Source organism: Pyricularia pennisetigena (assembly GCF_004337985.1).
Source record: "Pyricularia pennisetigena strain Br36 chromosome 4 map unlocalized Pyricularia_pennisetigena_Br36_Scf_11, whole genome shotgun sequence".
In the NCBI taxonomy this organism is placed as follows: domain Eukaryota; kingdom Fungi; phylum Ascomycota; class Sordariomycetes; order Magnaporthales; family Pyriculariaceae; genus Pyricularia; species Pyricularia pennisetigena.
In genome coordinates, this window is record NW_021940923.1 from 783,951 (window position 1) to 797,580 (window position 13,630).

General features: G+C 54.8%; 5 protein-coding genes across 5 annotated transcripts; 2 read left to right on the plus strand and 3 right to left on the minus strand.

Annotated features, from left to right (window-relative positions):
* Positions 1-942: 942 nt before the first annotated feature.
* PpBr36_10801 (uncharacterized protein) lies at positions 943-1,038 on the minus strand (the record flags this gene model as incomplete). Its single annotated transcript, XM_029897909.1, has 1 exon — positions 943-1,038. A coding segment is annotated over one exon (96 nt), but the record flags the coding sequence as incomplete, so codon positions are not given.
* Positions 1,039-2,319: 1,281 nt separating this feature from the next.
* PpBr36_10802 (uncharacterized protein) lies at positions 2,320-2,787 on the plus strand (the record flags this gene model as incomplete). Its single annotated transcript, XM_029897910.1, has 1 exon — positions 2,320-2,787. One exon carries the CDS (start codon positions 2,320-2,322, stop codon positions 2,785-2,787), a length of 468 nt encoding a protein of 155 aa, XP_029743857.1.
* A 1,416-nt stretch (positions 2,788-4,203) lies between these two features.
* Positions 4,204-5,913, plus strand: PpBr36_10803 (uncharacterized protein; the record flags this gene model as incomplete). The annotated part of the gene is made up of 1 exon (XM_029897911.1): positions 4,204-5,913. One exon carries the CDS (start codon positions 4,204-4,206, stop codon positions 5,911-5,913), a length of 1,710 nt encoding a protein of 569 aa, XP_029743856.1.
* Positions 5,914-7,022: 1,109 nt separating this feature from the next.
* On the minus strand, positions 7,023-8,798 carry PpBr36_10804 (uncharacterized protein; the record flags this gene model as incomplete). The annotated part of the gene is made up of 1 exon (XM_029897912.1): positions 7,023-8,798. One exon carries the CDS (start codon positions 8,796-8,798, stop codon positions 7,023-7,025), a length of 1,776 nt encoding a protein of 591 aa, XP_029743855.1.
* Positions 8,799-9,944: 1,146 nt separating this feature from the next.
* PpBr36_10805 (uncharacterized protein) lies at positions 9,945-11,796 on the minus strand (the record flags this gene model as incomplete). Its single annotated transcript, XM_029897913.1, has 2 exons — positions 9,945-11,584; positions 11,652-11,796. 2 exons carry the CDS (start codon positions 11,794-11,796, stop codon positions 9,945-9,947), a joined length of 1,785 nt encoding a protein of 594 aa, XP_029743798.1.
* Positions 11,797-13,630: the final 1,834 nt, after the last annotated feature.

The window sequence follows — 13,630 nt, forward strand, 5'->3', positions numbered from 1 at the left end:
GGTTTACAGACAGCTAGCTACCCGGCATCTCCGTACAAAGATATCTAACAATATCCCATCCGATGTCTTCTACGTAAAAAAGACCTCAGCCGCATCTAGGGCGGGGGGCAGGAGAGGAGGGGCAGGCGTATCTGGATCTGGATACGGCAAGATCCGGACCGTTGTGCGCAGCCCGCAAGTCCGGGATCCAGAGTTCGGCCTGCCCGCCTCTCATAAGGCAGCATGAACCCCGGCATTGCCAGTCAATGCCATGACTCGGCCCGATCTCTTTCTCCCCCTAGCCTCCGTCCGGGATGACCCCGATTCCCATAGTGTGGCTTTGACTCCTTTTCCAACGCATCGCTCGACGTTTCCTGACCGGGGAGCCCTGGCGAACAAACAAAGATGTGCTGATGATTTTCCTATTGACAGCTGTTTTGATTTTGCCCCTATCAACATTTGATATCATTCTATCGAGGAATGATGATCAGCAGAGAGTCGCTCGGTCTAGATTCCTCCCCCCCCCTTCATCCTCCTGCTGCGGGCTTTTTTTTTTCAAAGAGGGCTCCGCAATGCGTTGCTCCTCTCTGATGTCCGCAATCAGTCGAACTGGCCAAACGTTTGTTTTCTTTTTTGTTTTGGCAGCTTCTTTTTGCCAAATCTCCCGTGACATGCTCTTCTTATGCCGGGCTGTGACTTGAAGAATTCGGTAGCGACTGCTATCCCTCAAGGGAGGGTTGGAGAAGAGACACCAGTGGTCCCTCTCACAGCGCGTCTTTCCACTGCTAGCAGCGGCCTTTCCGTCGAGGTCCGGTGCGCGCATGGCGGATTTCCAATCCGCCGGTTTTTTGTGTGGCTGCCGGGCCTTGGAGTTCTTGCCTCACTTCTAATTTTTGTTTTTTGTCTCCTATCTCTGCTTCCAACATGAGGGTGTCGATCTCATTTCTTTGGCTTGTCATACGCCGCCGATGCTGGGCAGGACTTGTCGCCGCAGTCCTTGACGATTAGCGCCTTGCGCTCGTTGGATTTGGCATCATATTTGACGTCCCACTTGCACATGTTGGAGATGTAGGGCTGTGTACTTGGCGATGGCAATGGTGCTGAAGTGGGTTTTGTTGGATTGGAAGCGGGAAATAGGATTTCTTGTTTTTTTTTTTTCTCTCTTTTTTTTTTCTTTTTGTCTTTTTGTTTTATGATGAAGTGATGGGAAGTGTAAGGTTTGAAAGGAAAAATGGAAAAGGGAAAAGACTGATTTTTTTATATTCTCAGCTGAGACGGACTGAAGGAATGGACGGGGAGGAGAAAAAGAAAAATAGGACACAACCGCTAGATATAAGAAAATAGAAGCATTGACCGGTTGGTTCTAGGGCTGTCGATTAAGGTATAGATTAATTGCGGGCTGTTGAATGGTCTAGAACTTTGGCCAGGGTAGGGACGAACTTATTAAAAGACGAGACGGTGTCGTGTGATTTTGAGGATGCGTCAAAGGGCCGTCGGTTAGGGTTCCAGGTACATGATCGTCCTAATCCCTAGGAGCGTGTCCCCATGCATGGTGTTACTGTGGTGCAGTTCTAGAACGCGAAAGATAAATTTAGTCCAAGAAACAATTTTTGTTTCCTCGTCCAGGGTCCAGGAGGAAATGGAAAATGGTGAAATTGAATGATGGTCGTCTTCCTTTTGACAAAGTTGTATCCTATCCGATAATCCCTCCCTCTCTCTCTCTCTGTCTCTCACCTACCGAACCTACCTAGACCTAGACTAGACCTAGTCCACAGAACACCAGGGCCTCACGATTCCTTTTACTTGGCGAAAACTTCGCCGTTCGATTCTCGTCGAGCTCGCGCAATCGGTGGTTCGCCCCCCTGCGAAGAACAACTGGCAAAGCGATTCATGGTTTAGCAGCGGGCTTGGGCGAAACCTAAAACCCTAAAGTCAGGCATTATGTGTGGCAGCTAAGGTGTTTGCTTTGCAGTTCGGCAGTCAGCCACACGTGTCCAGCTCGATTCAATTGATGTCGTCTCCGCGCTTTATCCGGCAGTGGTTGCTGCAAGCGCAGTCGAAAAGAGAACAAACACCAGTCCGCCCCACTAAAGCCTTCTGGGCTGCCTAGAAAAGCGGAGAATCGTGTGGACGATTCCAACTATGAACGCGTCTGTCTGTGGCTGCAAGCGATAAAGATGCGATTGTTCCTCCCAGTCAGTCAAATCTGTCTGTCCTCACCCCATTCAATTGTCGCAACAAGCTACAACACAATCCTTTCGCCGCCCGTTTTCCTACTTGTCGCAAACGAACAAAAAGAGAAAAAAAAAATCTACACCCCGCAAACCCTCCAGCAACACAATGTCCTGCAGCGGAGGCGGCTGCGGCCCACAAAGCCTCTTCCCGAACCCCAACCAGCGCGGCAGCTCAGGCGCCGCCTACCAGGTGACCGGCCCGCGCGCCGCCGCCCCCGTCGCCCGCCGCCCGACCTACTTCAACCCGACGCTGCACCGCATCTCGGTGATCGCACAGAACCCGACCGCCATCTCGCCGCGCGAGCTGGGCGTCCTGTCCATCGTGCTCTTGGCCCTCTACAAGGGATTCTTTGTCGCGGCCTCGGCCGACCGCCTGCTGCGCCTCGAGCCCGTCGTCGCCGTCTGCCCGCTCGACGCCGCGCTCCCCTGCGTCTGGCGGTACCTGCGCATCCTGTTTGGTCTGTTTGCGTACCGCTGGCTCGGGGACGTGTTGCCGTGGGCGTTTGTGGCGGCCGTCGCGGTGTTCTTTGGCGAGGAGGCGCTCGGGATGCTGAGGGGGAGGGGGCGGAAGTAAAAGTTTTTTTTTTTTTTTTCAAATTTCCTGTGACGCAAGGCGCCGTGGATGCTGGCTCAATGCGGCTCAAAGCAACGGACGCAATGATCCGGTGGGAGGGATGTGGTTTCTTTGCTTCTGCCGGTAAAAAATGCAAATCTCGCCGAGCCCAGACCGTCGCTCGACAAGCTACCCCTCAAGTTTATTTTTTTTATTTTTTTGACATGTCACCGGTCTGTCGAACGATTTGGGCGTTTGATTTTCCAACAAAGGCAATCGAATCCCCCCCGGGGGGGTTATTAATCAGAATGTCGGAGAGGCATGTTTGAGTCAAGGTGAGCGGGAGCACGGAACCGCATGCATCCCTGTGTCGATTACGGACCGAAGGACCGGCCGTCCTATTGGAAGTGGTTGTTCACGTGCAGTCACGGTCGAACGTCTGGGTTTGTTATAAATTGTCTGGTTATGATTTGTTGCAGGCTATATTTACCCAAGTCACTGGAATTAGGTACAGACGGGAGCTTTCGTCTTTTGGCTATGTTCTTTAGTGCAAGATGATTTGAACCCATGACGTGGGTTTCGAGCGCGAATGCGCTTTTTCTCTCTCTCTCTTTCTCTCTCTTTTCTTTTCCCTTAATTGTATAGTTCGATCAGAATGGAGAGCGCCCTCCATTTAGGTATGCAATGTGATTGGGCGCCCGTATAATATGTGTCGTATGCCATTTCTGGCTGTCCCAAAATTAAATAGACACTTCGCTTCGCTATTTATGACTCGACACAACATACAGCATGCATTTGATACCCAAAATCGGCCTGTTAAAATCTAACTATTTTGACTTTTTTTTCTTACCAGTCACGGCCCTTTTTTCATCTCTTTCACCTGAAGAAAAAAAAAAAAAAATCCTTGTGCAAAACCAGAAAAATAAGTCCGATCTTTTCAACGGTCCAGTCCACCAACCCACCAGTGCGCCAAGACAGCGAGCTCACCTTGAAAGAAAACCCCTTCGTGCAAGTCCCTCTTGACTCGCTCATTAGTAGAGAGGGGCCGTTGTCGCTTATAGTTCCATCTTACCTCCGAACGCACCAATCCCCCGCATTTTGAAACCCACTGGCTTCCCGTGGGAACGAACCGAACAGTACAGTGGACGGGACGTCTTTCTTCCCGCGTCCTGCATAGAAGCCAGGCCGGCCCAACGTTTTTTTTTTTCCCTCTGGTTGCTTTGATGCCAAGTCCCTTCCCCCTTTTTTTTTTCTTATCTGATCTTGTGATAATCTCAAATGCAACCTTGGCCAGATTGCAGGTCCCTCATTGTACCCCTCTGAATTTTAATTCAAGTCCCGAACCTGTACAATAAACAAATCCAAACAGAATCCCCATAGACTGGGCATCTGAAACGAATAAACACACAGATAGCAATAAATCAAATCATTTTAAAAATGTCTACAAGCTCAATCTCAAATGCCGCAGGCGGCAGCGGCAGCAGCAGCAGCGGTAGCGTGCTCCTGGTCAACGGCAAGATCTTCCAGGCCTCGGCGGCGACGGCGGCGGACAGCGACCAGAGCCAAGGGCCGCCGCGATTCCAGCCGTGCATGCTGGTGCAGGACGGCATCATCACGCACGTGGGCGCCGCGACGGATGCGCCCATCGTCGCGGCGCAGCAGGCCGAACCGTCGCTCACGACGCGGGACCTGGGCGGCCGCACCGTGATCCCAGGCTGCATCGACGGACACCTGCACACGCTGACCATGGGCCAGACGCTGACCAAGGTGGCGCTGGACGGGTGCAAGAACTTGGAGGAAATACGGGACAGGGTGTCGCGGCACGCGCGCGAGAACCCGGACCTCAAGCGCATCATGGCCAGCGGCTGGATGTTCAGCATGACGCCCGACGGCGTCCACCACAGCATGCTGGACGACATCGACCCCAGGCCCATCTACGTCGACAGCAAGGACCTGCACCACGCGTGGCTCAACGCCGCCGCCATCGCCGACCTAGGCTGTGAGGCCAGGCCGGATCCCGAGGGCGGCAAGATCTCGCGCGACGACAAGGGCGCCTGCACGGGCGAGCTGGCCGAGGCCGCCGTCTTCACCATCGTCTGGCCGCACCTGGCCGCCGTCGCCAGCTTCGAGGAGCGCGTGGCCGCCGTCTCGGGCGCCGTCGACGCCTACCACGCCGCCGGCTACACGGGCATGATCGACATGGCCATGGACCAGATGGCCTGGGAGGCCATCCTCGAGGTGCGCCGCCGCCGCATCGCCGCCCACGGCAGCTTCGGCATGCGCGTCGCCGCCTACTGGCTCATCATCCCGGCCAAGACCGAGGCCGAGCACCTGGCCCAGGTCGACGTCGCCATCGCCATGGCGGCCAAGTACAGCAAGGACACGACGCCGGACTGCCGCATCGTCGGCATCAAGGTCGTGTGCGACGGCATCATCGACGCCTGCACCGCCTCGCTGCGGGAACCCTACACCTCCAACGCCGCGGACCCGGCCTCCATCTGGAGCCGGGAGCAGCTCGCACCCGTCGTGGCCAAGGCCGACGCCGCGAACCTGCAGGTCGCGCTGCACGCCATCGGCGACCGCACCGTCGAGATGGTGCTGGACGTGATCGAGGCCCACTGCCGACCGTCGCTGCGGCCGCGCGTCGAGCACCTCGAGCTGACCAGCGAGGCCGACGCCGCGCGCCTGGGCCGGCTAGGCGTGACGGCGAGCGTGCAGCCCGTGCACTCGGACCCGTCGATCCTGCGCGCTTGGCCGAAGCTGCTGGGCCAGCACCGGTGCGGCCGCGCCTTTGCCTACAGCGAGTTCGCGGCCGGCGGCGCGCCGCTGGCCCTGGGGTCCGACGCCCCCACCGCACCCAACCACCCGCTGCAGAACCTCTACGTCGCCACCACGCGCCGCTCCGCCAGGGAGCCCGAGCTGCCCGACGCCTTCAACCCGCACTTCCGGCTGGGGCTGTGCCAGGCCGTGACCGCCGCGGGGGCGGGCGCCGCCTACAGCTGCTTCATAGACGGGGAGACGGGGAGGCTGGACGTCGGCATGCGGGCCGACTTTGTCGTCGTCGATATGGAGTGGGCTCCGGAGCGGTTGCTCGGGGCCAAGATACTCGAGACCTGGTTTGGTGGGCGCAAGGTCTTTGAGGCTTGAATTGAATACTTAGTTGTGGTAGCGGGTTGCGCTGGGTTGTTTTCCAGGGGGACTATAGGGTGACGTCATGTGTCGTTCATGATGATTCTGATACTGATGAACGGTTCTTGGCGGTTGAAAGTTGAGTATGTCTCGAATATATCTCGAATATGTCTCTTTCACTCCTGCTGAGGGATATGTTTCTGTGTCGTAGGATAGCAGTGCGTACCAAATCTTCATACGGGACACCAACTTACTTTTTCTTGACGGAAAAAAACCACAGCCAAACTGTCTCAGCATGACATGTAAGCACCTATGAGCAACCTACAGTCCTCCGTTCCCAGCCATGTACGTGCACGTGCGTTGCTGTCTCCAGGTTCAAGAAAGCACGTAACAGTAGCATGTAACAATAAGATTATTCTCGGAACTCGAATCTATGACCCAAATAACCCAGATCTAGGCAAAAAAGAAGAAGAAAAAAACAGAATACAAAAAAGACCAAGTCAAAGTGTCTTCTTCCAATCCCGATCCCGTAACCGGGAACAGAGACAAATATGTTCATGAAGGCGGTGCGTTCTTTGTTCATGGGCATGTTCTCATAATGTCATCAATGACAAAAAGACAAGCAGAGTCGTGAAGAGGCGGATAGAAAGAAAAAAAAAAAAAAACACAAACGCCGCCAAAGAAAAGTCGTCGTCGTACTCTCCCCATCAGCTTTCGAGCTCCTTACTCGCAAACTGGCACAAAACGAGCCAATCGTCACTCATCCATCGTCCTTGAAAACAGTACGTACTAGGACGAAAAAGACGAGTATGGAAAAGAGAGCGAGAGATAGAGACAACCCAAAAAAAAAAAGGGAAGCAGACCAGAAACCCAAGCCAAATAATAGAAAGCCCAGTCAATCATCGTTCACATTCCCAGGTCTGGAATGATCTCAACGATGAAGGACAACATAAACCGAGTACTTTTTATACAATGTTGGTCGCCAGCCAGTCGTCTTCTCCAAGAGAATACGGTATTGCGCCAGGCATGACAACAACCAATAGTTTTATACATTGAAGGCGCTGAAGGGTGGTAGAGTAGGATGCGACGCAAAGCAAGAGCAACGCCCACAAGATGAGCACAATGCATTAGTAACGCATCGTGTTCTCGCAATCGCCCACGTCAACCATGACGACGTCCATGCTGGCATAATGCTTGACTCCCCCCGACAAGGGCACCGAGACCGCCGCGGCGCGCCTGTTGCCCCTGCCGCCGCTGGGCGACACGCGTAGAGGCTCGGCTGAGAGCGACTGCGGTCTCCTACGCTGAGGGTAATGGAAGCTCGGGGGCGGCACTGGAACCACCGTTGGTGCCGTCACGGACGAGAGCATCATGCTGTGTCGGGACGACGTCGAGTTGGCGTGCGCTGACGGCGGCATGCTGCTCCGGTACGGTGAATGGCCTGGCGCCTGCCTACCGGTACCGCTGCCACCAGTCTGCAGAGGCATCCTGCGCTGTAATTTGGTTGGGGAGCTGAGCGTGTGATGGTGCTGATCTTGATCGCGCGATGGGCTCCTGTCGCAGCTGTTGCGTGGGCTGGGGAGTTGCGGGGGTGATCGGATCGGCGAGCTAAGCGGCGTCTGGTGCTGGTGTTGCCTTCGCTCAGCGCGACGCTGCCGGTATTGAGACTCCTGCATGATCTCATCATCACGCTGTCTAGGGAGCTCGGATCCATGTCTGTGATCCTGCCTCCCGGTCCAACCAGCAGCAATATCAGGTAGGGTCTGGTCACAAGCCACAGGCACCTTGTCAGACCGACCGCGCAGGCTTCCACTTAGATTCTTCCGCGACAGCGACTTTGTGAGCTTCTTCATCCCACTGATAGCGCTTTCATGGTCATTGCTATGCTGGTTCTGGGGCTGCTGGTTCATTATGCCCAAGCCGGTGAAGGTGTCCTCGGTTGGCGAAGACAGAGGCTGGCTGCCAAACGGCTTCTTATCCGCCAGGCGGCTCGTCGACTTGCGCAGCTTCTTGATCAGTCTCTGCCCCGGCGTGGAGCCACCATGGCCTGCCTCGTCACCATCAGCGCGGCTACGCTTTGTGCCGCGGTAGGGTGACTCTGGGGGCTGGGGATACGGTTGCTGCTCAACCTCCTGATCCCGGTTGGGGAACTGGAACTGGTCGGGCTGGTGTCGACCAGCGCTGGTGGACGGGCGCGCCTGCGACATCTGCGATGGGAGTGTGCCAGGTCCCGACCCGGGCGGCGCGTGGCGCGAGGACTGGATGACGTGGGCGTCAAAGAATCCCGACTTCATCAGGTTCTGGTAGGTGGCCATGATCTCGTCCCTGCTCGGCCTCGTGCCACCTGCAGTGGCGGCAGCGGCCGCATCAAAGTTGGGGAATGTAGGAGTGTTGGGTGCCGAGTTGGAGGTCATGTGCGCCGACGAGAAAGGCTTCTGTGGCAGAGGAGGAGGCGCATGCCCACTGTCCTGGCTGCCAACACTGCTGCTGCTACTGCCGCTCCTGCTGTCCTTGCCAAAGTTATGGCTCGACTTGCTGCGCCCCAAGCCCAGCTTCTCCTTGAGGCCGTCAAAGAGCGGCCCGAAGAAGCCCGACTTCTTGGAGGATGAAGACCCGCCTGAGATGTTGGACTGCACCGAGCGACGGTTCATCTTATTCTTTTCGTTGTCGCGACAGGCATTGAACGTGGTGTCGGAGCTCGCCGTGGTCGTGTAGGCCAGCCGGCCGACTTCGACAACGTTGTCTGCCTGCGCGCTTCCCAAAAAGTCTGCAGGCGGCGCGGCGGATACACGATCGTTCATGGACCCTTCTTGGAAGCGCGAGCGGGCTATGGCAGCCCGTGCGGCAAAAGAAGGAAGGTTTGGGTGTTGCTGGGGCTGCGGCGGCTCAGCCATCTTGTGCATATTGTTGATTCTGTAGTGGCGGCTGTCATGAAGAAGGGAGAAGGAAGGAGGAGGAGGAGGAGGAGGAGGAGGAGGAGGAGGGGGCGATGGATAGAAGAATGGAGTTTGTTGGTTTTCCGTGCCCTTTTTTAACTGTTGCTTTTATTTGAAGCTCATCCAACGAATTGGTATATTCTTGTTTTGTTTTGGGCTCTTTTTTTTTCGCTTCGAGAATAACCGGACAGACGGGTGGCGGCGAGCCTTTGTTTATCTGTCGCGAGTTCGGCCAATTGTTTATTTCGGGATCGAGCCTTAGCTGAAAACTCGAGACCCGGTTGGGTATGGCGCGCTCCTCGTTCGACAAAGTTGTCCGCCTGTTGGGCAACTGCAAAAGCAAGGTACCAAAGGGAAAGTGAGTTTATAGGTTTCCGAGAAGCAGCAACATTTGAAAGTTGCGCCGTTTGATACGTTGTGGGAAAAGGGAAAAAGAAAGGGTGTGGAAATTTGTCAACTGTGCCTATTTGGGGGGGTTTGTTGCTGGTGGATGCGATACTTCCTCCTGGATCGTTTTCCACGGCAACCGGATCCTGGACCCACCGTTATGAAGCACAGACGCGTCTGTCCCGTCCAACATCGCCAGAGCACGTGACCCTCGTCGCTTGCGCAATCGCAACGACCCTGAATTGAACAGAGCGCCAAGGGGGTAAACAATTACAGTCATTGTAGATTACCAGTCGAAATCCGCTTAAGCCTCTTTTCCCCCTCTCTATTCCCTAGCACATTTTCATCTTCTCGCTACTAGATTGGCATATCGCAAAACCCCAGAAGCCCAAAGGCCTCACGAGCCACGGCTTCCCAAAGCAACGTTACAACCCCGCTACTCTCAGATGGTCCAGAACAAGCTAGTGGCACCAGCGAACTAGCTCAACGGCCGCCGGGACCTGGATCAGATCTCAGAATAGTGTATGTTTTATGACAATTCAAATCCCGTCAACTCCATGGAATATTTAACTGTCCAAGTTACATAGTTACCCACCACTGAGTCCCCCCACATCCCTACCCTGATACATGACTGCCGTTCAAACGCCCTCGGATAAAACAAAAGAGACTAATAATATATGTGCATGGTTTGAAGCTAACATAGAAAAACAGAAGTACCATGATTTATCATTCCCTTGGTGGCGGCTCGGCCCTGCATTGTTTCCATACATATTTGAGCGGTTTTGGGAAAAATTGTTCTGGACGGTCAACAACCATCGTTTTAGTGACAGTGTACTTTTCCTCCACGTCTTCTGGTCTTCTTCGATTTTTGGCCGGTGGCCGTGCAGATGGTGCAGACCCGTATCCGTGGCTATGGTTGTGGCTGTAGCTGTAGCCATAACTATAGCTGTGTTCTTCGTAGCTGTCATGGGTTCGCTTCCGGCCGCCTAGCTGCTGCTGATGCGCCTGGCTCTGGTAGGGCAATGACGCGGGTTGCAGAGGCTGTAGTGCCTCCTGGTGTTCGCTGGGTGGGCTGGGCAGGTTCATGTTTGGACGAGGCCACCGGATGGGTGGCAGGTGAGGCGTGGCTTGAGTGTCTGCGACAAGGACATCCGTCGGAGGCGGGATCGGCCTGTTGTAGTCGCTAGATCTTCGCAAGTCGTTGGCAGACTGTGGCGTCATGGGCCGCGCGCCCAGCATATGACTGTGACTAGGAGCCGAAGGCCGCCTCGAGTCCGGCATGAACCGCTCTCTTGTCGGTGAACTGCGGTGAGAGTAGCTGTGCTGATGCGGCGACGTTTGCGGGTGACCGTTTGGTTGCGAAGGGCGGTGGTCAGAGAGACGTCGCTCCGGATACGTGGGTGTGGGAGGCTGGGGCGCCTGGCCGTAATGCTGTTGCGAAGGATGAGAGGGGTATGCCGGCGACTGGGGTACCGGAGTCACTTGCTCGCTGCTGTTGCTGCTGCTGTTGGGTTGCTGGTATTGACCATGGCTACCGTACGGGGCACCTCCGAAGGTCAGATGACTCGTAGCAGGAACCTGAGCCGAGGGAAATCCTGGGGGTGGAGGGTTCGGTGGTGGCGGTGCCCGGTAGTCGGTTGCCGAAGGCCGGCGCTGTGGTTCCGGGTTTCGAGTAGGAGCATCTCCAGCACCGCTCATCGACCGTCGCACATCTTCCCTGGCAGGCACTTCTGGTGTTCGTGTTCGGCGTCTGCGTGCTGCTTCGTCCTCTGCATTGTTGTTGCTGTTGCTGCTGAAATCTCCACCTCCGCTGCTGGGCTTGCCGTCACGGCGTCTCATCCTAACATCACGTCGTATCCTAACACGGGTTCCCTGTTCGGCCATTGTCATGCTGAGGGGTGTGCTGAGCCCAAGTCCCGGGAACTTCTTGGCGCTGAAGCACGCAAAGTCGGCCGACTTGATCTCCATTCTGTGGTAAAAGAAACCCTGTGGTTCGGAAGAGGGCTCGTCGGGCTCTATGTCTTTGTCTCGGTCATCCTTGGTCTCTTCGTAGAGGTTGAACGAAAGTCGATACGTGCCCTCGTGGCGGACGGACAAATCGGGGAATAGGAAATAACCGGCTTCGATCGGTCGGTCAAGGTATGCCATTCCAGACACCGGCATGCCTGTCAAAACTGGCGGTGCGTCGACAACAGGGCCAGTGACGCGGCCGTGGGCCATGGGCCGAGCCTTCTCGAGGGTCGCAAAGAGGAAGAAGTTGGCATTGTATGTAAAGGTGATGTCCTTGGCTTCCTCGAATCGGGGTCCTTCAAAGATGCGAAGCTCGACGACCGGGGGCGGATCAACGGGGCGACGATCGGTGGAAGCTGTCGAGTGTCAGTGATCGTGCACCTGTTTCGAAAAGTTGGCTGAGCCGTGTCGGGTCAAACCTACACTTGGGGCCCGAACCACAGGCGCGGCACTTCTCGGGTTGCTGAATGACATCAATGCGGTAAAATGGTCGGCGTCCTCCCCTGGTGACTCTCTCAATCGTCACGGGCGGCGGACCCGAGACATGATGGTCGGTCGACGCCTTCATTTTTGCGTTTGCGTGGAAATAGACACAATAGTCCTTTTTTGCCGTCGATCGCCAATCCTGCACCTGTCAACTGGTAAAGCTACCGTTGATTGTGCCGAGAACCACTTCCTTCGGAGTCAATTCGTCTGCATGCAGATTAATATCAGTTAAATTGTCCTCCCCTCGAATCGAGACTGCTTGCCACGGTGAAAAACGGCCCCATGAGGTGGGCTGTTGAATTTTGTTCAGACGAAGCTTATCGCCAACCGTTGAGACAGGGGAAAAAAGGTTCAAGTGTCGTGGATTAGATGGCCAAGTAGAAAGACGCAGTTCTAGAGCACCTTGCAGCGTGCGGAATTGCGGACGAGCAAGCGGAATCAGAGCGACGTGGGAAGCTCTTCGTTCTTGGGGTGCACCAACCAAAAAAAGCATGGAGAAAAAGACCGGACCACACAAAGCCTCGCGAGGAAGTGCGCGTTTGCGACAGAAATCTTGCGGATCGTCGTTGAGATTGTTTGAATTCCAGCCAAGGTCGGAAAAAATCGAAACAAAAAAAAAGATGAAAAATGAGCAGAAGGGACCGATTGAGCTCAAAAGAAAACCCGAAAAAGAGACACGATCCCCAACACCAGACGGGACTGCCTGGGTTGAGAGGGAAAGTTTAGAGGCGGAAAGGGCGAGCGAAAAGGGAAGCTTGCTGGGCTGGTAAGAAGCGAAGCCAGGAGGTTAGGTTAGATTGGTAGAGCCAGACAACAAAGCCGGTGGGGAGTGGCGGTTAATGGGGCGCTGGGCTCTCTACCGTCGTGGGCTGCGTCGTCGAATTGGGAGGGGAGACCCGAGTCCTTGGTCGGGGAAGGCCAGTGCTGCAAGGGAAGAGGCAGGAGCGAATGATAAAAGTTGGAGGGGCGGCGGACCCATGCTAATGGGAACTTGACAGCGGGTAGCGCAGAAAAAAATCAGGGAGATAAAATAAAAATCGATTTAACGAGAAAAAAAAAAAAAAAAGGATAATAGCCAAAGAAATGAGAGAAAAAATAGACAAAAAAAGGAAAAAAAAAAAAGATCCTAGCCAAGATTCATGCAGGCAGTCCATAACAAAAGAACAAGGGGGGAAAGAAAACGGCCTAGCACACTCACACGTTTTGACGGACGCGACACCGCGCACATACGTTTGACTAGAGATGCAAGGGAGACAGCTAGCTCAGCTGGCCGACCTGTCTCGTGGGTATGTCTTTTTCTTCTTCTAGCTTCCGATATTCTGGTTGAGCTCTTTTTTTCTACTTGTTGTTTCCCACTACCTCGGGCTCCCAAAGTTCCAAGCCAATGTTTAAGCTCGGTAGTCGTACTTCACTATCGCAAAGGGTGCCTGAACTGCATACCCCGCGGGGGTAAAGGGGAACGAGCGAACCCTTTTATTTTTTCTCCCCTTTGTTGAAGTATGTAACAAGACGTAGATGAGCTAGGTAGCTTCTGGGCCAGTCGATGCGTGCAAAGCCCCGGGCTATTTACTGTTGCTTTTCCTTTCTGCGTTTAAACACCTACCGGTAGCTTTTTTTTTCGCCTTGGGGTCATGCACATCCTAGCAGGGCGGGCGGGATGCTCAAGGTAAAAAGAGGAGTTGGATGGCCCGGAAGTTGTGGTTATGAAGCAGCGAAAGCTTGCTTGCGAGATGAGCAAAAGTAGGAAACTGGGGTGTGGACGGGGATGTTACTGGTTCCTAAGGTGCAATGACCAGCGGCCAGCATCACCCCTTGACAGCCATCGCGATGCGACGGGAGTGACCTAGCTTTGCTAGCCTATCTCTAGCTCCACCTTGAGGGGGGGAGGAACGAAAAAAAAAAAAAAAAAAAAAAAA